Raw genomic sequence first — 20477 nt, forward strand, 5'->3', positions numbered from 1 at the left:
TTTGCATCAGTGAGAAATGATTCTGTGTTGCCATAATTTATTGACAAGAACTGTAGTCTTTGGGATGTTTTATTACTTGCACAAGCATTCCTACAATTTAATGTAAAATGTAATTTTACAGTCTGTTAAACTCTTAATAAAAATACACAGGCACATTAGAGAGGGGAATATGAAGGTTATGTCTTAGCTGAACAAATTAGTATAATTATAGTAACTTTGCAGTTCCCTGCAAGCCCTCTAATTAAATTGCAAACATTAGCTTTCGTCTTTTATGATAACTGGCAGACATGTTTTCCTTCCTTTTTTCACCTATTTTATCAGCCATAGAAAAATGACCAGCTAAGCAATTGCAGCCCCTCGAATGTCCTAATGGATGCAATACACACTTCCTCACGGGAAGGCTGGGTGATTTAAGTGTTACTTAAAGTGAAAAAAAGCGAACACAAGCTTACAGCAAGAGTTTCCCTGCTGGGCAGCAAAATATAACTACATTGTTTAAATATTGCAACAAAACTGTTGATGTTGGCAGCCTGTGCTAACAGAAGAACTGCAAGTCTGATATTAGAAGGCATAGAAAGTTATTAATTTGTGTTTTGCCTTCTATCCCGAAGTCATGACTGCTTGCACCCTAGTTTTTGCTTCCTCTTAGTTAACTTCTCCTGATACAGTACTGCAACAAGTGCTGACGATACTGTTGTGAAATAACTGTACAGTGGGGGCTAGGTGGCACAGCACAGTAAGGGTGGGGGGACTGTAGCCAGTACAATTGTCTGTAACTTTACATTAGCACTAAATTCACACATGAAAAATAACTGCAAACCACTTTCCCCAAAGAGTAATACCTTTTCCCAAAGAGTAATACCTTTTCCCAAAGAGTAATACCTTTTCCCATCATGCATAGGACAAAACAACCCTAACCCAGCTTGATACACATTCCACAGACTTCCAAAGTGGGACTACATTCACTGGGATGCAGAAGCCCACCATAATAGAGACAGATTACATTAAGTCACTGTTGCAGCATGCTGTGCATTGAATGCACTAAAGCAGGGAATTCCGGAGCTTGGTGTGTGTGGAGACTGTGAAGCAAGAGGCGATCTGCTTTCTCTCCTCAAGGGAGCTGTAATGAGTTTTCTGTCCATTTTCACCCTGTAATGCCCATTCCTGTATCACATATGATACAGTGACTCGCCACCCCTCTATTATGAATCCAGCTTCATAAGCCAGTGAAGTACAGTGTGTTGCCGGACAGGGGGAAACAACGAACAAGAAATTGAATCTAGTTACCTAAAGTAGCTTTTCTCATTTCAAAAGTGCATGGGCATTATGTGGTTAAAAGTTTCATTTTGTAACAAAGTTGACATTCTGTTCCTGTTGCCCATGTCGTTGCAGACTGCGCCAGCCTGATGAAGAAGTGTGTGCAGTGCCGCGCTGTGGTCGAGCGGAGAACACCTTTCATTACGTGTTGTGGTGGGAAAGGTATGGAAGATCCCACTGATGATCTTAGTGAGTGAATCTTCCTCATTTTCCCTTTCGGTTTAACTTTATTTATTTTGTGTATTTCTTTTTGTTTGTCATTAACTTTATTTTTGCTTTGCCGCTGCATTGTTTTCATGATATTTAAGTTATGATAAACTGTTGCAGAGAGACCCTTGTATTTATGTATCCATATTACAGTATTCATAAGTGTTAAAACACAGATAACTGCACTAAATAATGGTTTAAAAATTAGGCTTATATGCCCCACTGATGCAAAACAAAAGTAAAAATTTGCAACTGAAGTTTATATCTGCTGTTTTCTAAAGATGACGTTTGTTGACTGCAGGTTTTCATCTTCAAATTTAGAAATTTTACAAAAAAAGTTAATTCTACCAAATGAAAATGATATATGTATTTCAGAGAAGGTAGAACTGCAGTATACAAAAATGAAGGTTGAAAAGAAGAAAACATATTTAAAAAATAAAAAAAATAATGTACACAAAAAGTTTAAATGATTAAAAAATCATATATAACAGGGCTTGGAAAAATAACATCATCTGATTTGGTTAAACAGCATCACATGACCGTGCCTATATATAGCGTATAGCATAGCTTGCATACTAATGAGCCGCTTCACACTGAATAAATCACTACGTACCACTACATTATAGATTTCATGACAAACTGCCATTTTACTTGTTATTAGTTACAAAACCACTGCAAAAATGAGTGATATTCCACCTATTTCCTTTAATGTATTTGGGGATGAAACTCCACATCAGTCAATCAATTTATTTTATATAGTGCCTTTCATAGTGGACCACCATCACAAAGCGCTTTACAAGAAAATCCATAATACTTTAAATACGTGGAAAGTGCATAATACATGATAGTAGCGTAATACATTATGCTACAGCAGCTAATAGCAGACATAACTGGTACAACACCAACTTTGAGTAAAGACAGCAGTCCATCTGAAAAAAAAAAAAGAAAAATAAGGACACCAGCAAGAGTAGACACATAACAGTAGATGAGGAACAGCTAAATGAAATGGAAGAAAACAAAGATTTAAAAAACAGACAGCATGGGCTGTTTAATGTACTTAAAGAAAAAAATATGTACATTCATTTTATGGAAATAAGTCCAAAAAATCTCAACAACATTAAGGGAATTTTATGCCAGTGCAAGAAGTTCAACTGGGGACCAGTACAGTCTCCAGTTTTATAACGCTGAGCTGGACTAAATAAATATTTTAACAGTAGATGTTTAAACATCTCTGACAGCGAGTTTAAAACCAGCAATAGTGTATTCCTGTCAGTCAGGAAAACTCTTAGAAAAACAGGTAACAACAAGGCCAGACACCTCCCCCCGAATTACCGGTCTGGATTTGAAGTGTCTGCGAGAAACTGAGGCACTGTCCCCTGACACCGCGGTCGGATTGGTGCGTAAAGTCTGGTTTGATCGTCAACATTAATCTGGCACGACTTGGACGCAAGGGTGTCCGACAACTAACAAAAACATCCAAAAGGATGAAAACCTCCTAGAATACGTGTGCTTCACATATAATGAGTTCACAAACTCACTTCAAGATCTGGCTTCAGTCTCCATCGCAGCTGCTCCCCTTACTTCCTTAGTGTCATTTGAAACTCCGCCCATCGTCACAACTAGTGCTCAATCCCCTAGTTTCTAGTGAGGTGACACTTTTTCGATGCAGAAATTCACAATAAACAAGCATGTGCAATTTATTTTTAATAAGTGAACAATGAGTTCAATTAAATTTGGGACTATTACACTGCGGATGTATACACAATAAAAGTTTCTGGTTTTCTAATAATTTTAAAATGTGTTTTAATTATTCATCTTATTTTTCATCCCCCAAATGACAGGTAGCCGTGTTATAAGTGGTATAAACCACTTCGGGCCGTGCGGTTCCGATGATTTATATACCACTTCTGGAGTGGTTAAAGGCTCTTGACTCGGGCCTTATCACCACCCCAGGCATGGTATATATCATGGGAACCGCACGGCCCGTCGTGGTTTATACCTATTTATTTATTTTTTTTAAATTTAGTCGTTGCCAATTAGTTTTTTTATTATTTTCTCCCCAATTTGAAATGCCCAATTATTTTTAGGCTCAGCTCACCGCTACCACCCCTGCGCTGACTCGGGAGGGGCGAAGATGAACACACGCTGTCCTCCGAAGCGTGTGCCGTCAGCCGCCCGCTTCTTTACCTTCTGCAGACTCACCGTGCAGCCGCCTCAGAGCTACAGCGTCGGAGGACAACGCAGCTCTGGGCAGCTTACAGGCAAGCCCGCAGGCGCCCGTCCAGACTACAGGGGTTGCTGGTGCGCGGTGAGCCGAGGACACCCTGGCCTACCTAACCCTCCCTCCCCCCGGACGACGCTCGGCCAACTGAGCGCCGCCCCCTGGGAGCTCCCGTCCACGGTCGACTGTGGAATAGCCTGGACTCGAACCGGTGACGTCCAGGCTATAGAGCACATCCTGCACTCTAGCGAGTGCTTTTACTGGATGCGCCACCCGGGAGCCCCCGGTTTATACCTTTTTATATATATATATATATATATATATATATATATATATATATATATACAGACGTGCTCAAATTTGTTGGTACCCTTACAGCTCATTGAAATAATGCTTCATTCCTCCTGAAAAGTGATGAAATTAAAAGCTATTTTATCATGTATACTTGCATGTCATAGAATAAAGCAAAGAAGCTGTGAAAAGAGATGAATTATTGCTTATACTACAAAGATATTCTAAAATGGCCTGGACACATTTGTTGGTACCCCTTAGAAAAGATAATAAATAATTGGATTATAGTGATATTTCAAACTAATTAGTTTCTTTAATTAGTATCACACGTCTCCAATCTTGTAATCAGTCATTCAGCCTATTTAAATGGAGAAAAGTAGTCACTGTGCTGTTTGGTATCATTGTTTGCACCACACTGAACATGGACCAGAGAAAGCAAAGGAGAGAGTTGTCTGAGGAGATCAGAAAGAAAATAATAGACAAGCATGGTAAAGGTAAAGGCTACAAGACCATCTCCAAGCAGCTTGATGTTCCTGTGCAACAGTTGCAAATATTATTAAGAGGTTTAAGGTCCATGGAACTGTAGCCAACCTCCCTGGGCGCGGCCGCAAGAGGAAAATCGACCCCAGATTGAACAGAAGGATAGTGCGAATGGTAGAAAAAGAACCAAGGATAACTGCCAAAGAGATACAAGCTGAACTCCAAGGTGAAGGTACGTCAGTTTCTGATCGCACCATCCGTCGCTTTTTGAGCGAAAGTGGGCTCCATGGAAGAAGACCCAGGAGGACTCCACTTTTGAAAGAAAAACATAAAAAACCCAGACTGATATTTGCTAAAATGCATATTGACAAGCCACAATCCTTCTGGGAGAATGTCCTTTGGACAGATGAGTCAAAACTGGAGCTTTTTGGCAAGTCACATCAGCTCTATGTTCACAGACGAAAAAATGAAGCTTTCAAAGAAAAGAACACCATACCTACAGTGAAACATGGAGGAGGCTCGGTTATGTTTTGGGGCTGCTTTGCTGCGCCTGGCACAGGGTGCCTTGAATCTATGCAGGGCACAATGAAATCTCAAGACTATCAAGGCATTCTGGAGCGAAACGTACTGCCCAGTGTCAGAAAGCTCTGTCTCAGTCGCAGGTCATGGGTCCTTCAACAGGATAATGACCCAAAACACACAGCTAAAAGCACCCAAAAATGGATAGGAACAAAACATTGGACTATTCTGAAGTGGCCTTCTATGAGTCCTGATCTGAATCCTATCGAACATCTATGGAAAGAGCTGAAACTTGCAGTCAGGAGAAGGCACCCATCACAGCTGGAGCAGTTTGCTCAGGAAGAGTGGGCCAAACTACCTGTTAACAGGTGCAGAAGTCTCATTGAGAGCTACAGAAAACGTTTGATTGCAGTGATTGCCTCTAAAGGTTGTGCAACAAAATATTAGGTTAGCGGTCCCATCATTTTTGTCCATGCCATTTTCATTTGTTTTCTTATTTACAATATTATGTTGAATAAAAAATCAAAAGCAAAGTCTGATTTCTATTAAATATGTAATAAACAATGGTGGATGCCAATTACTTTTGTCAGTTTCAAGTTATTTGAGAGAAAATTGTGCATTCTTTGTTTTTTGTGGAGGGGTACCAACAAATTTGAGCACGTCTGTATATAATATATATATAGAATAAATCATGAATTTGAATGTAAACAATAACAAGTAGTTGTCATGCCGTCAAAAACCTATAAATACCTCCAATGTTTGGATTCAAACACAGGCTCCCTTGAGAAAGATATGTACAACATATCGAAACGTTGGGCAGCTGGCTCTTTGAGCTAAAATATATATATATATATATATATATATATATATTGTCTACATTGATAAATGATGAAATAAGCCTGCTTGATTTTAAGCCTCTTTGGATCCTTTTGGTTAGCTTCCCATGTATCTTTTTTTTTTAAACCCAGATTTACAGGCAAAGATGAGTTTGCAGCACTTGAATTAAACGGCTCTTAAATGACTACAGGGGGATATGTGTTTCCATCCATCAAATACATCCGTTTTATTTTTAATTTCCACATATATTTGATTTTAATTACATATTTTGTTAATCCGTTCCTTATCTGTTGTATTCCTATTTTTAGTTGCTGCATCTTTATTTTCTTAAAAAGGGAAACCTAAAAGGGAAACTGTTGCAAGATCACACAATCCAATCTTCTTTCCTTTTCCAGTAGAAAATGAGCAAACGCCAGCCTGTCACTGGCCTTTCATTTGAAAACCCAGCGTCACAATAAAAAAAAACAAGTCAAACCCTAGACCAAGCAACAATCAGGTCTCATAAAACATCAGATACCTCCTTCAGGCTACAAATATTATACCAGTGTAAATAGTTTTTATTCTGTTTGTTCGTTGGTTAGCGAAATATTTTTTCACAAAAACTTTATTTGGTTTTGAAATGTTGTAACTGGGTTTTTCAGATGTGTGCACTTTTCTTTGTTAGTTTATCCTTTTGTGATGAATGTTACTTGCCAGGAGGGGGAGCTTTATTGCAATGGTGTGTTCCTCCAATCGGGTATAAGGGGGAAAAAATGAATAAGCCAGTGCTGGATCATGCATGCAGAGTAATCTAAACATTCTGTTTTGGACTCGGGCTAAAGGTATTATATAATAGAAAGTGTAAGTATTTTTTTGTTTAATATGTAAGATAATTAAAATATTCACACTAACTGAGGAATAAATGATCTGAGGGGTTCTGATTTTAGGGTTAAATCTGATGAAGCCTGAAATTGGGGTTAGACGCATTTTCACCTGAAGTTGGGGTTTGACGCATGAAATTGATTTTTATCAATCTAAAAGATCAATTTGTTACTGTTACGGAGCAATAATAGATTGAGGATTTTCCTAACCGACGGTCAAAATATAGGTATGTCCTTGTTATGCTTTATTTATTAAGAGCATGATAATATACAACCTAATTTCTCCCTATTCTGTGTGTGTGCGTGCAGGTATAAAGCAGGAATTAACCACATTTTGTAATTCAAATTCTAACCTAGATGTATTTGAGTTTTTAACCTGAAAACAGAAATAAACAGACTTGCAAATCAGAACCTCACATACATAATTATCCTTTAAACTGGTAAGCTACATTAAAAGAGCACTTTGATAACAATATATGTGAAATATTGCCACATACCCAGTTGTTACGATCTGGTTGGCCACATTTTAATGGGTTTTGTTCCATTCTAGCCAGCGCAAACATCCCTGCTTTTCAGAGAGACAAGGACAACACAAATGTTAATGCAGACGTGCAGAAACTGCAGCAGCAGCTGCTGGACATCAAGGAACAGGTAGAAGAAAGTGTCTTTTTTGTATTTGTTTTACTTATTTGAACTTTAGGGACTTATTATATGTTGAATTTCTCATGGACAAATATAGGACAAAAATTTAAAAAAAATTAAACAAAAAAACAAACAACAAAAAACACAGCAGCTACACCTAATGCAACACCTCATGTATCAAGAGCTACCAGGGATTTTGGTTATTTGGAACATATTGCCCTGAATAGGTCGCAAAAGCCTTAACTTTGTTCCTTTTAATAATAATTTGTATTTTTGTTTGTTGGTACATATCTGACCTACCTTTTTGACTAGTAAACAAGAAGAAGACGGCCATTGCAGAGCAGTTTAAGCCATTCCTGGTTTTAATATGAGTTTAATAAGACACACCTGAGCTTGTTACCTGTACACTGACTAATCAAGCTTGTAGTAAAACCTCTTGCTTTGCAATAGAAGTCTTATTTCCATCCCTGAGTAAATTAAAGTTATTGTAATAATCATTAATTGTTTCTTTGTTACGCTTCAGGTGGCAGTGTTGTGGTTTACTAACCGTGCACCCAGTGGCAAGAGGTGGTTTTTGAACCAGTATTTTAGACGGTGGTTTTCAAATCAGTTAATGAATATTGTATTGTACCATGACTACAATGTGATTCTTTGTAGTACTTTAAATGTTACATTATCAAAAAAAAAAAGATTTCTAATCATTATTCTTCCAAAAAATGTTATTTTTACATTGGATTTCTTCATGTTTCTTACAGACAATGTGCCCGGTCTGCCTGGATCGACTGAAGAATATGATCTTCATGTGTGGCCATGGCACGTGCCAGCTATGCGGTGACCGAATGAGCGAATGCCCCATCTGTCGCAAGGGTATTGAGCGCAGAATCCTCCTCTACTAGACAAGGGAGAAGGGGAGAAAGAGGAAGTGCCATTGCAGCTGCCTGAGTAGATGCGATTCAGCAATTATATATCTTCAATAACTGACTTTTGTTTTTTTAATTGCTTTTGTTTTAAATAAAAAATAGTGCGGTTCTCCAACTGTAGATGGTAGAGGAAAAGGTTTAGAAATGAAAGAATTCAAGAATCGGAGGCCAAAGCCTGATAGTTCTTCTTACTGTTGCTGGCTCCTGTGTTTTCTTTTTTAAAGCAAGTATATCTTTCAACTGCTATCGATTGTGAAACAGTGCAAAACAGTACTCCATTAGTGAAATATGCAATGCACCGGTTCATTGTAATGAGCAAGGAATTCAAATATTAAAGCAATTGATTGAGGTCATGAAAACTGCACACAAGGGAGGGCAGCAAGTGTAGCAGAGCACAGTTTGGATGCTATTAAATAGGCTGTTCATTGAATCCTAGCTGAGGCAATGCTGCTTTTAATTATTATTATTATTATTATTATTATTATTATTATTTTTTATTTTATTTTTTTTTGTTGTGTTTTTTTTTCTTTTTTTTTTTTTTAATATAGAAGAATGGCATAAATGTTTTAACACTAAACCCAGGATTGTTCTCAATATAGATATGTTGGCAATCAAGAACCAAAGTCATTCAAATGAACCAGCACTTCCCTAGAGGTATTACACAACTTTAAAACCTGTTGTCTTATTCTAAACTTTCTCTCGCTGTTTTTATCCTAGGTAAGCTTAGTATAAGCATTTTGAAAACATTTTGCTTTCTACGTGCATTACAGTGGTTACACCAGACATTTACTGTGGAAATCTAGCATAAGGGTGTGGTCATATATATCCACTGGCCCATGAAGCTGTGTGCATCACAGTCCAGGCATTGTTTTAAAACTAGATTGTTAGTGTGGTATCAATTATATATGGTTCAGAGTCTGGACTTATTATTTTTTTATTTTGCAATTTGCTGTTGGTTTCACTTGTGCTTGTCACCCCAAGTGCATGATATCAATCATTTAGAAAATAAATTGCTTTTTCAAAAACTGTTTTTCATTGCAATTTGAGGTTCAGAGTACAGTAGTCAAACACAAGGCAGCCCTATACTGCCACTCAGTATTGAAAATGGCACAGTGAACAGAAATGTACATGGAACAAATATATTTTCATTTTCTCTTGGTAACGTAGTGCATTCAAATTAGTGTGTGTGTGTGTGTGGTGTTTTTTATTTTTAATTTGTTTTTATTTTTACTAAATGCATCATAAGCATAGCAGAACCTGATTTTGTGGACTTGTAAACCTGGTTGCTTAGGCAACTCAATACAAAATGGTGAACACTACAAAGGACAAAATAGCAATTGTGCACCGTAGGTAATGTCATTTTTTGTTTCTGAAGGCAAAAATAATAGCTGAATGTGCCAGAATTGCTCGTCATCATCAGAACAGAACTCAATTTGAAAATATTGCATTGACACCATTTTCCTATGGTGCAAGACATCCGACTTGACCTGTATAAAAGAATAGCATCTAAAGTCTTTAACATCTGAAGTAGTCTTTAGCGTTGATTTTCAAAACTGTTTAAACTACACTACACATAGATAATCGGGCACAATCATGGTGACTTTTTCATACAATTATTATAGTAGCTGTGCATTGTTGAACTAAATGTAGATTTATGGTATTGCATATTTGATTTTTAAAACTGCCGTTCTTAAGCGCATTTTGACACCTTTTTTTTCTTGCTGCAGGAATGATTAGCATAAAAGCACACTTAATATATCTGTGTTTAAACTGTATAAGCTAGCTCCACTAGCATGTATATTCATCTTAAAATGTATTGCATGAAATATTGATAGCCTGCTGAATAAGGCAGACTGCTGTTAACTGTTTGATTTTGCAGACCCAAACTATGTCGATAACGGGAGGAGATTGCTTGCAGTGTTGAAGACAATGGAGGTCAGGGCTGTCCTCTAATAATAATAGATGACTGCTCAATGAAAATCATATTAAAAAAACAAACAAAAAAAACTGTTAACCTGGTTTCAATTGACTTCTTTATTCGTATAAACGTGACCTGAAAAGTTTAATTTTCCACTAAAAGAATGTCTCTGCTCATACAAAATCAGGTAATCTGCAATGAAGTGGACAATCAAAAAAAGGTTTTATCAATGGAAGACCAAATTTATTTTAGAATTGTCCCTACTCTAAATTGGCCTTTAGCTGCTGCCACTATCTGCAGCTTGTATTCAGTTAAATGCTCCTTTGTTTTCTTGTGAGCATTTTTAATGTTTAGGTGTTTTATGTATTGAAGAAGAAATGTGCAGTACCTCTACAAATGTATTCAAGTACATTTAAACAAATCAAGCGTGTTGTTTTTTTTTTTTTTTCCAGTTTTGTTGTCTTGCATTGTCCAAACTAGGTAATGTTTAAATTGATATGGTCTTTGTCAAAACGTGAGCAATTGGAGTCCTGAAAATATGAATGTAATTTCAGATGAGAAGGGAAGTGTGCATGTGTGAGATGTGGGGGGAAAGTAATGGTGTATGTGTTAAAAAGAAACTTAATAAGGACTGATACAAGGTGCAAGCATTTTAGATATAAGCCTTGTATTAGAGTTCAGCACAAGTCTGCAGTGTTTGTACCGAAGCATGGTCTCAGTGGCTGACAATGCCCTATGCAAATGTTATTTATTTTAGAACAGAAATAAGCTTTGGCTTTGACTGCCTAGTTTTATTATCGACACGTATTATTATTATTATTATTATTTATTATTATTTTTTTTTTAATTTAGTCGTTGCCAATTAGTTTTTATTATTTTCTCTTCAATTTGAAATACCCAATTATTTTTAGGCTCAGCTCACCACTACCACCCCTGCGCTGGCTCGGGAGGGGCAAAGATGAACACACGCTGTCCTCCGAAGCGTGTGCCGTCAGCCGCCCGCTTCTTTACACTCTGCAGACTCACCGTGCAGCCGCCTCAGAGCTACAGCGTCGGAGGACAGCGCAGCTCTGGGCAGCTTACAGGCAAGCCTGCAGGCGCCCGGCCAGACTACAGGGGTCGCTGGTGCGCGGTGAGCCGAGGACACCCTGGCCGACCTAACCCTCCCTCCCCCCGGACGACGCTCAGCCAATTGAGCGCCGCCCCCTGGGAGCTCCCGTCCACGGTCGGCTGTGGAATAGCCTGGACTCGAACTTGCAACGTCCAGGCTATAGAGCGCATCCTGCACTCTAGCGAGTGCTTTTACTGGATGCGCCACTCGGGAGCCCTCGTATTATTATTTTAACATTTAATCTAGATGCACAAATGTACTGTCTAATTGCTAGTAATGTATTTTAACTTGGTAGGTTTTTTGTTGTTGTTATCACGAAAGATCTTTCTTCACAAGGTGTTGCAGTACAAATCAGTCTGTTCTCTTTTTTTCCAATCATTGTTACAGGACTTGTTATTACTGTTTCCTTTTCTTTTTTTTCTTTTTTTTTTTTTTTTTTTTTTGCTTCAGTGTTTGTGACAACTGCAATAGCTTTTGTAACATGAAAGCTGTTTAGTTCACTCTGTATTGCTAAGTGCTTTAAAATAAATGCTTTGTTTAAATAAACTGGTCTTTCAAGACCAACGCTTTAGAAATAAACACCACTATGCCTCAGTCTTGTGTCACTGAGTTTTTCTATGTGTACCATTATTGGTAATACTCCTGGTAAGAGTTGATATACTCGTTGTTGGCTTTGGAAAGCTGGGGGGAAGAGGTATTAATGAGTTTCTGTATGCAGGGCTATTTTCCTTAGTTAATTTATACAGATGCTTGTTCTAAGAAAAGCATCAAATCTGAATAATTTTATCTTGTGAGAAGGCTGCATATGTTGCACCTCTGTGGAAATGCATGGAGAGTCCGAACAAAGTAGTATAAAGTGCTGTCACTGTACATTTGACTTACACCAACAATACTTGGATAACTAAACCAGCAAAAAATATATTGCTTGTTTTGTTCGTAATTTTTAAAGCCTGGTAACCAAAGGTCAAGTAGACTAACTTATTTGGCCTTCATAAAATGATGGTAAGCTTAAATTAATAATAATAACAATACTTACAGAATTGTTTATATATTATAAAACCCCTAGATCAGGCTCCTTTTACACAATAGACACATTATGCAAATTGTGTGGTCAGTATTAATGTTTACATGAGGTAATAGTGATCATTATACAAAAAATAAATGGAAATCCCATTTTAAATATCTTAAGGCGGAATGGGCAGTTGAGGTCCCCTTTTAAATATTTTTTCCACGCACACGTTTGTATCAACACACTTTTGCTTTGCATACGTCCGATGACACAATATATTGGGCTTTACACCGGACAGAATAGATTGTCAAGTATTTATTTCTTAATTAAAAAGAGTGATGTACCCTTCAGAAATACAGTTTAAGTTAATTACCCGGCCATAGTTTTTTGCTGATTTTACTTTGTGCCAACATTGGTGCAAATTAAGTTTTAATTAAGAATTGAAGCAAATTGCTAATGGGCTAAGGCCAAAAATTCTAGGTTTGGCGATCATTGGGATCCAAAGTGTGTTCAGAAAGAAGACCAGATTCTCCAGTCTCATGTACTGCAGCCTACTGTGTAAGGTTATCGTTTATCAATGATGGTGCTAGACCGACAGCCATGGTGCCGGAGACGACACTATCTAATTAAGCCCCAGTGTGGCGCTGTGTGTTTATTTTTTTACACGACTTGGGTCGTTGCACTACTGAAAGCTCTATATTTTGTCAGTTAACCTCTTTGACGTCACACTGTGCTTGGCGGTGGGGATTGGTGCGGGAAGTAATCTGTTGGCAGGCTGCTGGGGCTATGAAAGCTGCAGCAATGTTTTCTCCCAGGGCATTCGAAAGTGACTTTGAAACACAGGCGTACTCACAACACACAGATCTGCTGTAAGATAACTATCTGCGTTTGTGGGATTAGGTAGCAATGAACTGAAACCAATTTTTTTACAAAAACATAGAATGTCATGTATTATTATTTATTTCTTAGCAGACACCCTTATCCAGGGCAACTTACAATTGTTACAAGATATCACATTATTTTTACATACAATTACCCATTTATACAGCTGGGTTTTTACTGGAGCAATCTAGGTAAAGTACCTTCCTCAAGGGTACAACAGCAGTGTCCCCACCTGGGATTGAACCCACGACCCTCTGGTCAAGAGTCCAGAGCCCTAACCACTACTCCACACTGTAAAATTAATAAAAGTAGTTTCAATGTGAAGCTGCAGTGATATGCATTCCACTGCTTTTTTCATAGTGTTATTCATACATTCTAAAATTGAAAAAATGACACATTACAAAAAAAATCTGAGGTTTTGTTTAGACACTTTTTAAATGAGTAGCAAATAAATGTCTCTTATCTGGCTTTTTTTCAATCCAGGTTGTTTTTGGCTCTACTGATTTCTGCACCAAATAGGAAGGTAGATAGCAAATGTTCTTGTAAATGTAATCGAAATACCCCTTACAGGTCTATTCAATTATGTTATTTATCATTTAACCAGGACACGAACCTACTGAGATTTAAAAAGACACATTCCAATATAACAGCAACACGCTAAAACTATCTTGCTTAATATCTACTTAATTTTCAGGTTATGCTGTAGTACTTTAGGTAGATTAAATATATGTGGTATTCTGCACAATTGCATAAACAGACACACTGATTAGTTCTGAATAAATAAAGGTTGACAATACAATTAATTGTATTTAGTTCATGTACACAAGTGAAACACCCCTAAACTAAGAAGTTAGATACAATTATTGCTTAAAGACAGTGGTAATTTGGTTAATGTTTTTGCTGAGAGTATCCTTTTTGCATAAATACTGGGGGGTCTATTTTAAATAAATAAACAAACAGTGACGATCTAAATACCTCAATTATTTAACGCTATTAATCGAGCTATGGTCCTCCTAGGGTAATTTATTGAACTACTTTAAAACTGTATTGCATACAGTAAAAATACAGTAAACTGAGGTACTAGAAAAATCTAATTTATACATTTTAGGACAGCAATATAAGTTTTGCCACTGTTTATACTCACTGATGTTGTTTTAAATCTGAAACTATTGATAGCATGCTGTGTTTGTGTCAAAAGTTATAAGTACACCAAATAAATGAATAAGTGCACTAAACAAATACATACACTATATTATATACAAAATATATGTATATAGTTGGTCTACAAGTTAATTTTCCACAAGGTGGCAGCAATGTTTGTTTTTTTTAAATACATCCTGTGGTTACATAAAGGCATACGGTTTGCCACTACCGTTGGATGATAAAGTTTAGATTACTGTCTGCGTTACTGCGCAAGACCACAAATTCAAAGGTACAAACCTTATTGAGGAAATGGAATTGTAAATTTGATTATGTACTGAATACTTTATACACTGTATATTGTATACTGTATAATGCATGTAAAAGCTTGGCTGCTTTATGGCATATATTGGCAAACAACAAAGTACACTTTGCTACTCCTCTCCACACAGAACAAGGGTAGGTTTGAGTACAGTGCAGTTTGCCCCTGAGTTGAACCACCCCCATAGTTAGGTAATGTCTCGGCAACACAACTCTCCTGCCTTTGTGCCTCCCATATAGTGATTGATTTATTACTATTGATTGGGGCAAAGTTTCAGTGATCTGTTTACCTTTGGCTCCAGTGGAAAATGAAAGAAAAGCATGTTCCACATAGCTGGAAATATACTGAGCAAACACGGTGCTAGTTGACATGACAGTTCCTCAACAAGCTTAAATCCTTTGCCATATTATCACAGGGAAAATCAGAAACATTCTTATTTGCTGTAACAGCAAAGCTTGCTTAATGCACATAAAATTAATGTACACTTTGTAACATGTAGATTAGGCTGACTTTTTTTATATGGTATTTATATCAATGCAACAATATTGTGTATTTGCTAATGTTAATTCTACTTTCTGCCACTGAACATCAACAGTAATTGTATTTATTCTTCACTTACATTCTAATCCATCTCTTATCTTTTGTTTTATATACTGGTACTTTCATTTGTAGTTAACCTTAATAGCCTTCTTGACCAGGCTGTTGATGTACAGTAAATGAGAGGGTGTTATCAGGGACACTTTTGTTTTTTTCTTTCAGAATTATATTTTATTGACTTTTCAATAGCATTAACAAGACATTCATCTCCCAGAACAATACATCAATAAAAATAAATAAATAAATAAATCATATTAAATAGCGCTATGTAATTCCGTAACTATATGACGTAAATAAATAAGTACCATAACATGTTAGTGATCTCTAGTCAAAAGATTGTAAGTAACCCGTTGAAGTATGCCAGAGACTAGAACATTCTGAACATTTATCTAAATAAAAGAAGTGTATTTTTTCAAGTGTTAATGCCTCTAAAGCCGGATTTCTCCACAGAAGTAAGGATGTAGGTTCAGTATCCTTCCAGGTCCAAAGAACATTATATTATATTGGATAGAACACAGTTCCCTATCAAGTATGAAAAATAACCATTACCTAATGGGTATTTATCCTTAAAGACCATAAAACCTAAATAGTTATATCAAAGCTGCACACAGTGCCTGTGACGCAGTCGCGCCCGCCCCCTTGGGTATAAAAGGATTGCTGACACAACATCGTCATCATTTTTCCTTTCACTATAGCATTTGGCAGAGGTGAGTGTAGAAGAGAAGGAAGAGAGGAGCGAGCGATAGAGATCCAAGGCAGCAGGGAGATTGGTTTTCTTCCATTTCTTTTCATCAGAGCCCAGTTCAGTACGAACCGAGCAGAGCACGGAGGAGAGCCAGGGCTGGGGTGGGGAGAGGCAGGCAGGTCGAGGAGTGAGGGGGCAAAGGGAGTCGAGGAGGTGAAGGAGGAGAAACGGGTGGAGGTAGCCAATTCTACAGAGAGTTGGGAGTCGATAGAGGGGAGGTGTGAGAGAGCAGCAGAGGAGAAGACAGAGGGGGAGAGAGAACAGAGATTTCGATGGAAGGTGACAGGGGGTCGGCGAAGTAGGAAGGGATGGGAGAGACAGAGAGAAGGAGGTAAAGTAGTGATCTGAGATATCAATGGGAGTGACCGAGAGGGGGAAGGCAGTCCCTGGTGAAGACGATGTCCAGTTGATGTCCAGGCGAAGGAGTGAAGAAGGGGAAGAAATCCAGCAGAGTGGTTAGGGTTGGAGAGGTGGATATTGAAGTCACCTAATAGGACAACAGGCGGAGGGAAAGGGGAGGGAGGAGATGCGGAAGTTAAGCTCATCAAGAAAGTGTTTAAGGGGTCCAGGAGGGCAGTAGAGAACAATGAGGAGGAGGAGGCGACAAGGGGAGGTGATTTCAACAGCGTGAAACTCAAAGGTGCTAACAGAGAGAGAGGAGAGAGGAGGGAGAGAGCAGAAGTCCTGTTCCCCCACCACATCCAGAGGGGCGAGTGTTATCAGGGGAGATCCAGGTTTCGGGGGGGGGATCTGGTTAGGGGAGTTAGATTTGTAGATTTGTATGGGGAGTCAAAAACAGACAGGTACAGGAGGAGTGAGAGCATTAATTAATAAAAAGAAAATAAATATAAGCAAACCTGGTCTGGAGTTGGAGCCTTCAGTTCAATGCTTGGATAGAAGATTTTGCAGCCGGTCCACAGTGGCCTGTCCTTGTTTGGACTACCACAGTTTAGACTGCCGGTCCTTTAGTGATGAGGCCCTTCGGTGAGCTGGCGCTGAGTGCTGGTGCCCTTGGTTAGTGTCAGTGCATATATAGTGCCCTGGAGGTTGAGAGCTACGAGCAGCTGATAATGGCTTTGCAAATTACTGTGATCAAGTCAACTACGCCCTGCTGAGACTTGTCAAATACTTAGTTCAACACAAATCACACACTGGCTTAACTTTACACAGTAACAACTCAATTTACAATTAAACAAGACTATACTGATTTACTGTACTGTTTTTACTATGATTCATAACCATCCAGACATATACAACTGTATGTATCAAGGCTTTGTCACCCCTACCAATGGGGTGATTTAAGTCAACCTGCTAACAAAAAAACAAAGCAAAAAAAAAAAACTAGATTAACATGGATTTTAAAAAATGAATTTCATTTTTTGGGGGGGAAATTTTACTAATTTTCAAATGTTTTTGTGGAATACTGCCAGCAAACTTATTTTTCAGTCATGTAAAGTTACCTCATTCCTTTCAGTTGTCCACTTTGTATAAATCGAATGTTACATGTGGGATCCTCAACCAATTCACAGTCTAAGATATAATAATACAAACAATGTTCTAAAAAATAATTATATTGGTGTTTCTCCCCATTTATAGCAGTGCTATCAGATAGTGGTACTTGTTTATGGAAAACCAGGAGAGTCAGATGTGTTAACAATGCTCTCATTCTCTTGCATCGCATGAGGATGCCCTGATGTTAAATACATAACATGTGTAGCCATACAGTTTCGATATGAATTATGCAATTCAATGAAAGCCTTGTTGTAATTGTGGACATGATGCATGTAACTGTCCTGTGTTACCTGAAGGATGCTTGTATGTGACATTATGAGATTTTCATTGCCTGTTTGTGAGTGTACTTTAAAAGACTGTCCCAAATATTTGTGCTCCTTACACAATACTATTGTTTTGGGGTGGAAAAAAAATGGCTTGTCAAATTATCTTTAAACATACTTTTCAAAGAAAAATTCTAAAAGTTCAAATAAAAATCTAGAAATTAATGAATTTGCACCCATTACTAGAGAATGGAGCCTCTTTAGATAACTAAAAAAACGTGTTCAATTCAGTTAACTTTTTACATGTTGTCATAAATGATGCATAATTATAGGTCTATTGTTTGTCTTTCTAGTTAGACAGTAAATACTCCCCAATGCAGGTTTAGTTCTCATTTCATGACCAACAAAGCTGATTTTTCAAAAACCAGACTAGCTGCAGGCCAAATTTACAGAACTAATGTTATCGTGCCTATGACACTTCAAGCAGTCTTTATCAATGTATACTCATTCATGTTTTATGAGGTTTGATAAAGATGCCACTTGCTAAGCAGGTTCAATACAAACTGTCGCCATTTGTTTTATAGTTCATGTAAGGTTATTCTGTATCAGGAGCGCATTCAGCCTCCAATCAAACAACACAATGCAATTGATTTCTTTTTGTGGCAATGACCTACCTTGGAGGTACAGTTTTTTTTTAATTAAAAAGTTTATAGAAAGTGCCAGTCCTGACAGAATCTTATCATTCTTTTATCTTTTAAAACAGCAGGTTATCATAATTGCTTATTTAATAATTCTATAAACCTCTCAGAGCACAACCTATGCTTGGCAGTAAAATGGTCCATGTATTTTTAATTGAGATATGAATTGTCATGCAATTTGGAACGAGTACAAATGAACTATTATGTTAGCCAGGGGTGAGTTTTTGCTCTATGACCAGGTCTTCGGGTCATCTGGTTGTGTGTTTTCACAATGCCGTCACTGAACCAGTGAACCGGGTTTGTGGCATGCTTCATGGTAGTAACCAGAGGTATTGTGGGATAGAGGTTTCCTGTCAAGATGGCGATGCTAATTGTTTCTTTAACCTTTTCTGTATTATTATGTAGATTTTTTTTTTCTGTAAATAATAAAAATGGCATGATGGTAAATGTGTTTAATATTTTAATATTGTAATGCAAGATGGTTTGTGTACATAATAAAGTAATGTATAATAATGGGGCTGATTATATATTTATATATATATATATATATATATATATATATATATATATATATATATATATATATATATAAATCAAGAGGTTGTCTGTAACAGAACAAGGTACTGTGTAAGCCATTTGTGTGTGGAATAACGTGTAAAAAGTTTTGTGATCGGATCCGATGTAGTGAGAGACGGGAGAGAAAAAGTGTAGTTAGAACTCTGTGGGAAGTTAGGTTTTTGTTTTGTTTATTTTTGTGTCTGGGTCTGCTGGAAAAGGGCAATTGAACCTTGGAAACAAGTGAAATATTTCACTATATATATATATATATATACTGTATGTATGTATATATATATATATATATATATATATATATATATATATATATATATATATATATACACTGTATGTATGTATGTGTGTGTATATATATATGTATATATATATATATATATATATATATATATATATATATATAGTCACCTCCAAAATTATTGACACCCTTGATAAAGATGAGCAAAAAAGACTGTATAAAATAAATAATACCAGTACTGAGCTATATTGTAATTTTCCAACATGTGGAATATATTTGACTGTATTAATGATTCACTGGAATCAACCAAAATTACACATTTCTCAAATTATAAATGTATTTCCAAAAAAAAATGAAGTGTCACAATTATTGGCACCCTTGTTTTCAGTACTTTGTGCACCCTCCCCTTGCATGTTTAATGAGATTGGAGAACACATTGGGAGGGATCTTAGACCATTCCTCCATACAGAATCTTTCCAGATCCTTGATATCCTTCGGTCTGCGCTTATGGACTGCCCTCTTCAATTGAAACCACAGGTTTTCAATGGGGTTCAAGTCCGGAGACTGAGCTGGCCATTGCAAAATGTTGATTTTGTGGTCAATTAAGCATTTCTTTGTGGATTTTGATGTGTGCTTGGGGTCATTATCTTGCTGGAAGATCCACTTGCGGCCAAGATTCAGCCTCCTAGCAGAGGCAACCAGGTTTTTGGCTAAAATGTCCTGGTACTAGGTAGAGTTCATGATGCCGTTGAACTTAACAAGGGCCCCAGGACCAGTGGAAGCAAAACAGCCCTATAACATCAAAGATCCACCACCATATTTTACAGTAGGTATGAGGTTCTTTTCTGCACACGCATCCTTCTTTCGATACCAAACCCACCGCTGGTGTGCGTGGCCAAAGAGCTCTGTTTTCGTCTCATCTGACCATAGCACCCGGTTCCAATCGAAGTGCCAATGCCATTTAGCAAACTCCAGGCGCTTACATTTGTTGGTTGCTCTCAATAAAGGCTTTATTCTGGCAACCCTTCCAAATAGCCTATTGGCATGGAGGTGGTGTCTAATTGTAGATTTGGAGACTTGGTGACCCCAAGATGCAACCAAGTTCTGTAATTCTCCAACTGTGGCCCTTGGATTTCCCTTTGCCTTCCAAACCACCTGCCTCACTGTGCATGGGG

General features: G+C 37.5%; 1 protein-coding gene across 5 annotated transcripts in view; it reads left to right on the top strand.

The window, feature by feature from the left end:
• LOC117400183 (E3 ubiquitin-protein ligase MIB1) overlaps window positions 1-11917 on the top strand; it is a 105242-nt gene extending 93325 nt beyond the window's left edge. For all 5 annotated transcript variants that reach the window (XM_033999689.3, XM_059022060.1, XM_059022062.1 and 2 more), the window contains 3 exons: window positions 1393-1506; window positions 7283-7383; window positions 8130-11917. In XM_033999689.3, coding sequence (XP_033855580.1) covers window positions 1393-1506; window positions 7283-7383; window positions 8130-8270 — 356 coding nt within the window. In that variant the 3' untranslated portion in view covers window positions 8271-11917. The remainder of the gene's footprint in view (window positions 1-1392; window positions 1507-7282; window positions 7384-8129) is intronic.
• The last annotated feature ends 8560 nt before the right edge of the window (window positions 11918-20477 follow it).

Source organism: Acipenser ruthenus, chromosome 4 (assembly GCF_902713425.1).
Source record: "Acipenser ruthenus chromosome 4, fAciRut3.2 maternal haplotype, whole genome shotgun sequence".
NCBI lineage: Eukaryota > Metazoa > Chordata > Actinopteri > Acipenseriformes > Acipenseridae > Acipenser > Acipenser ruthenus.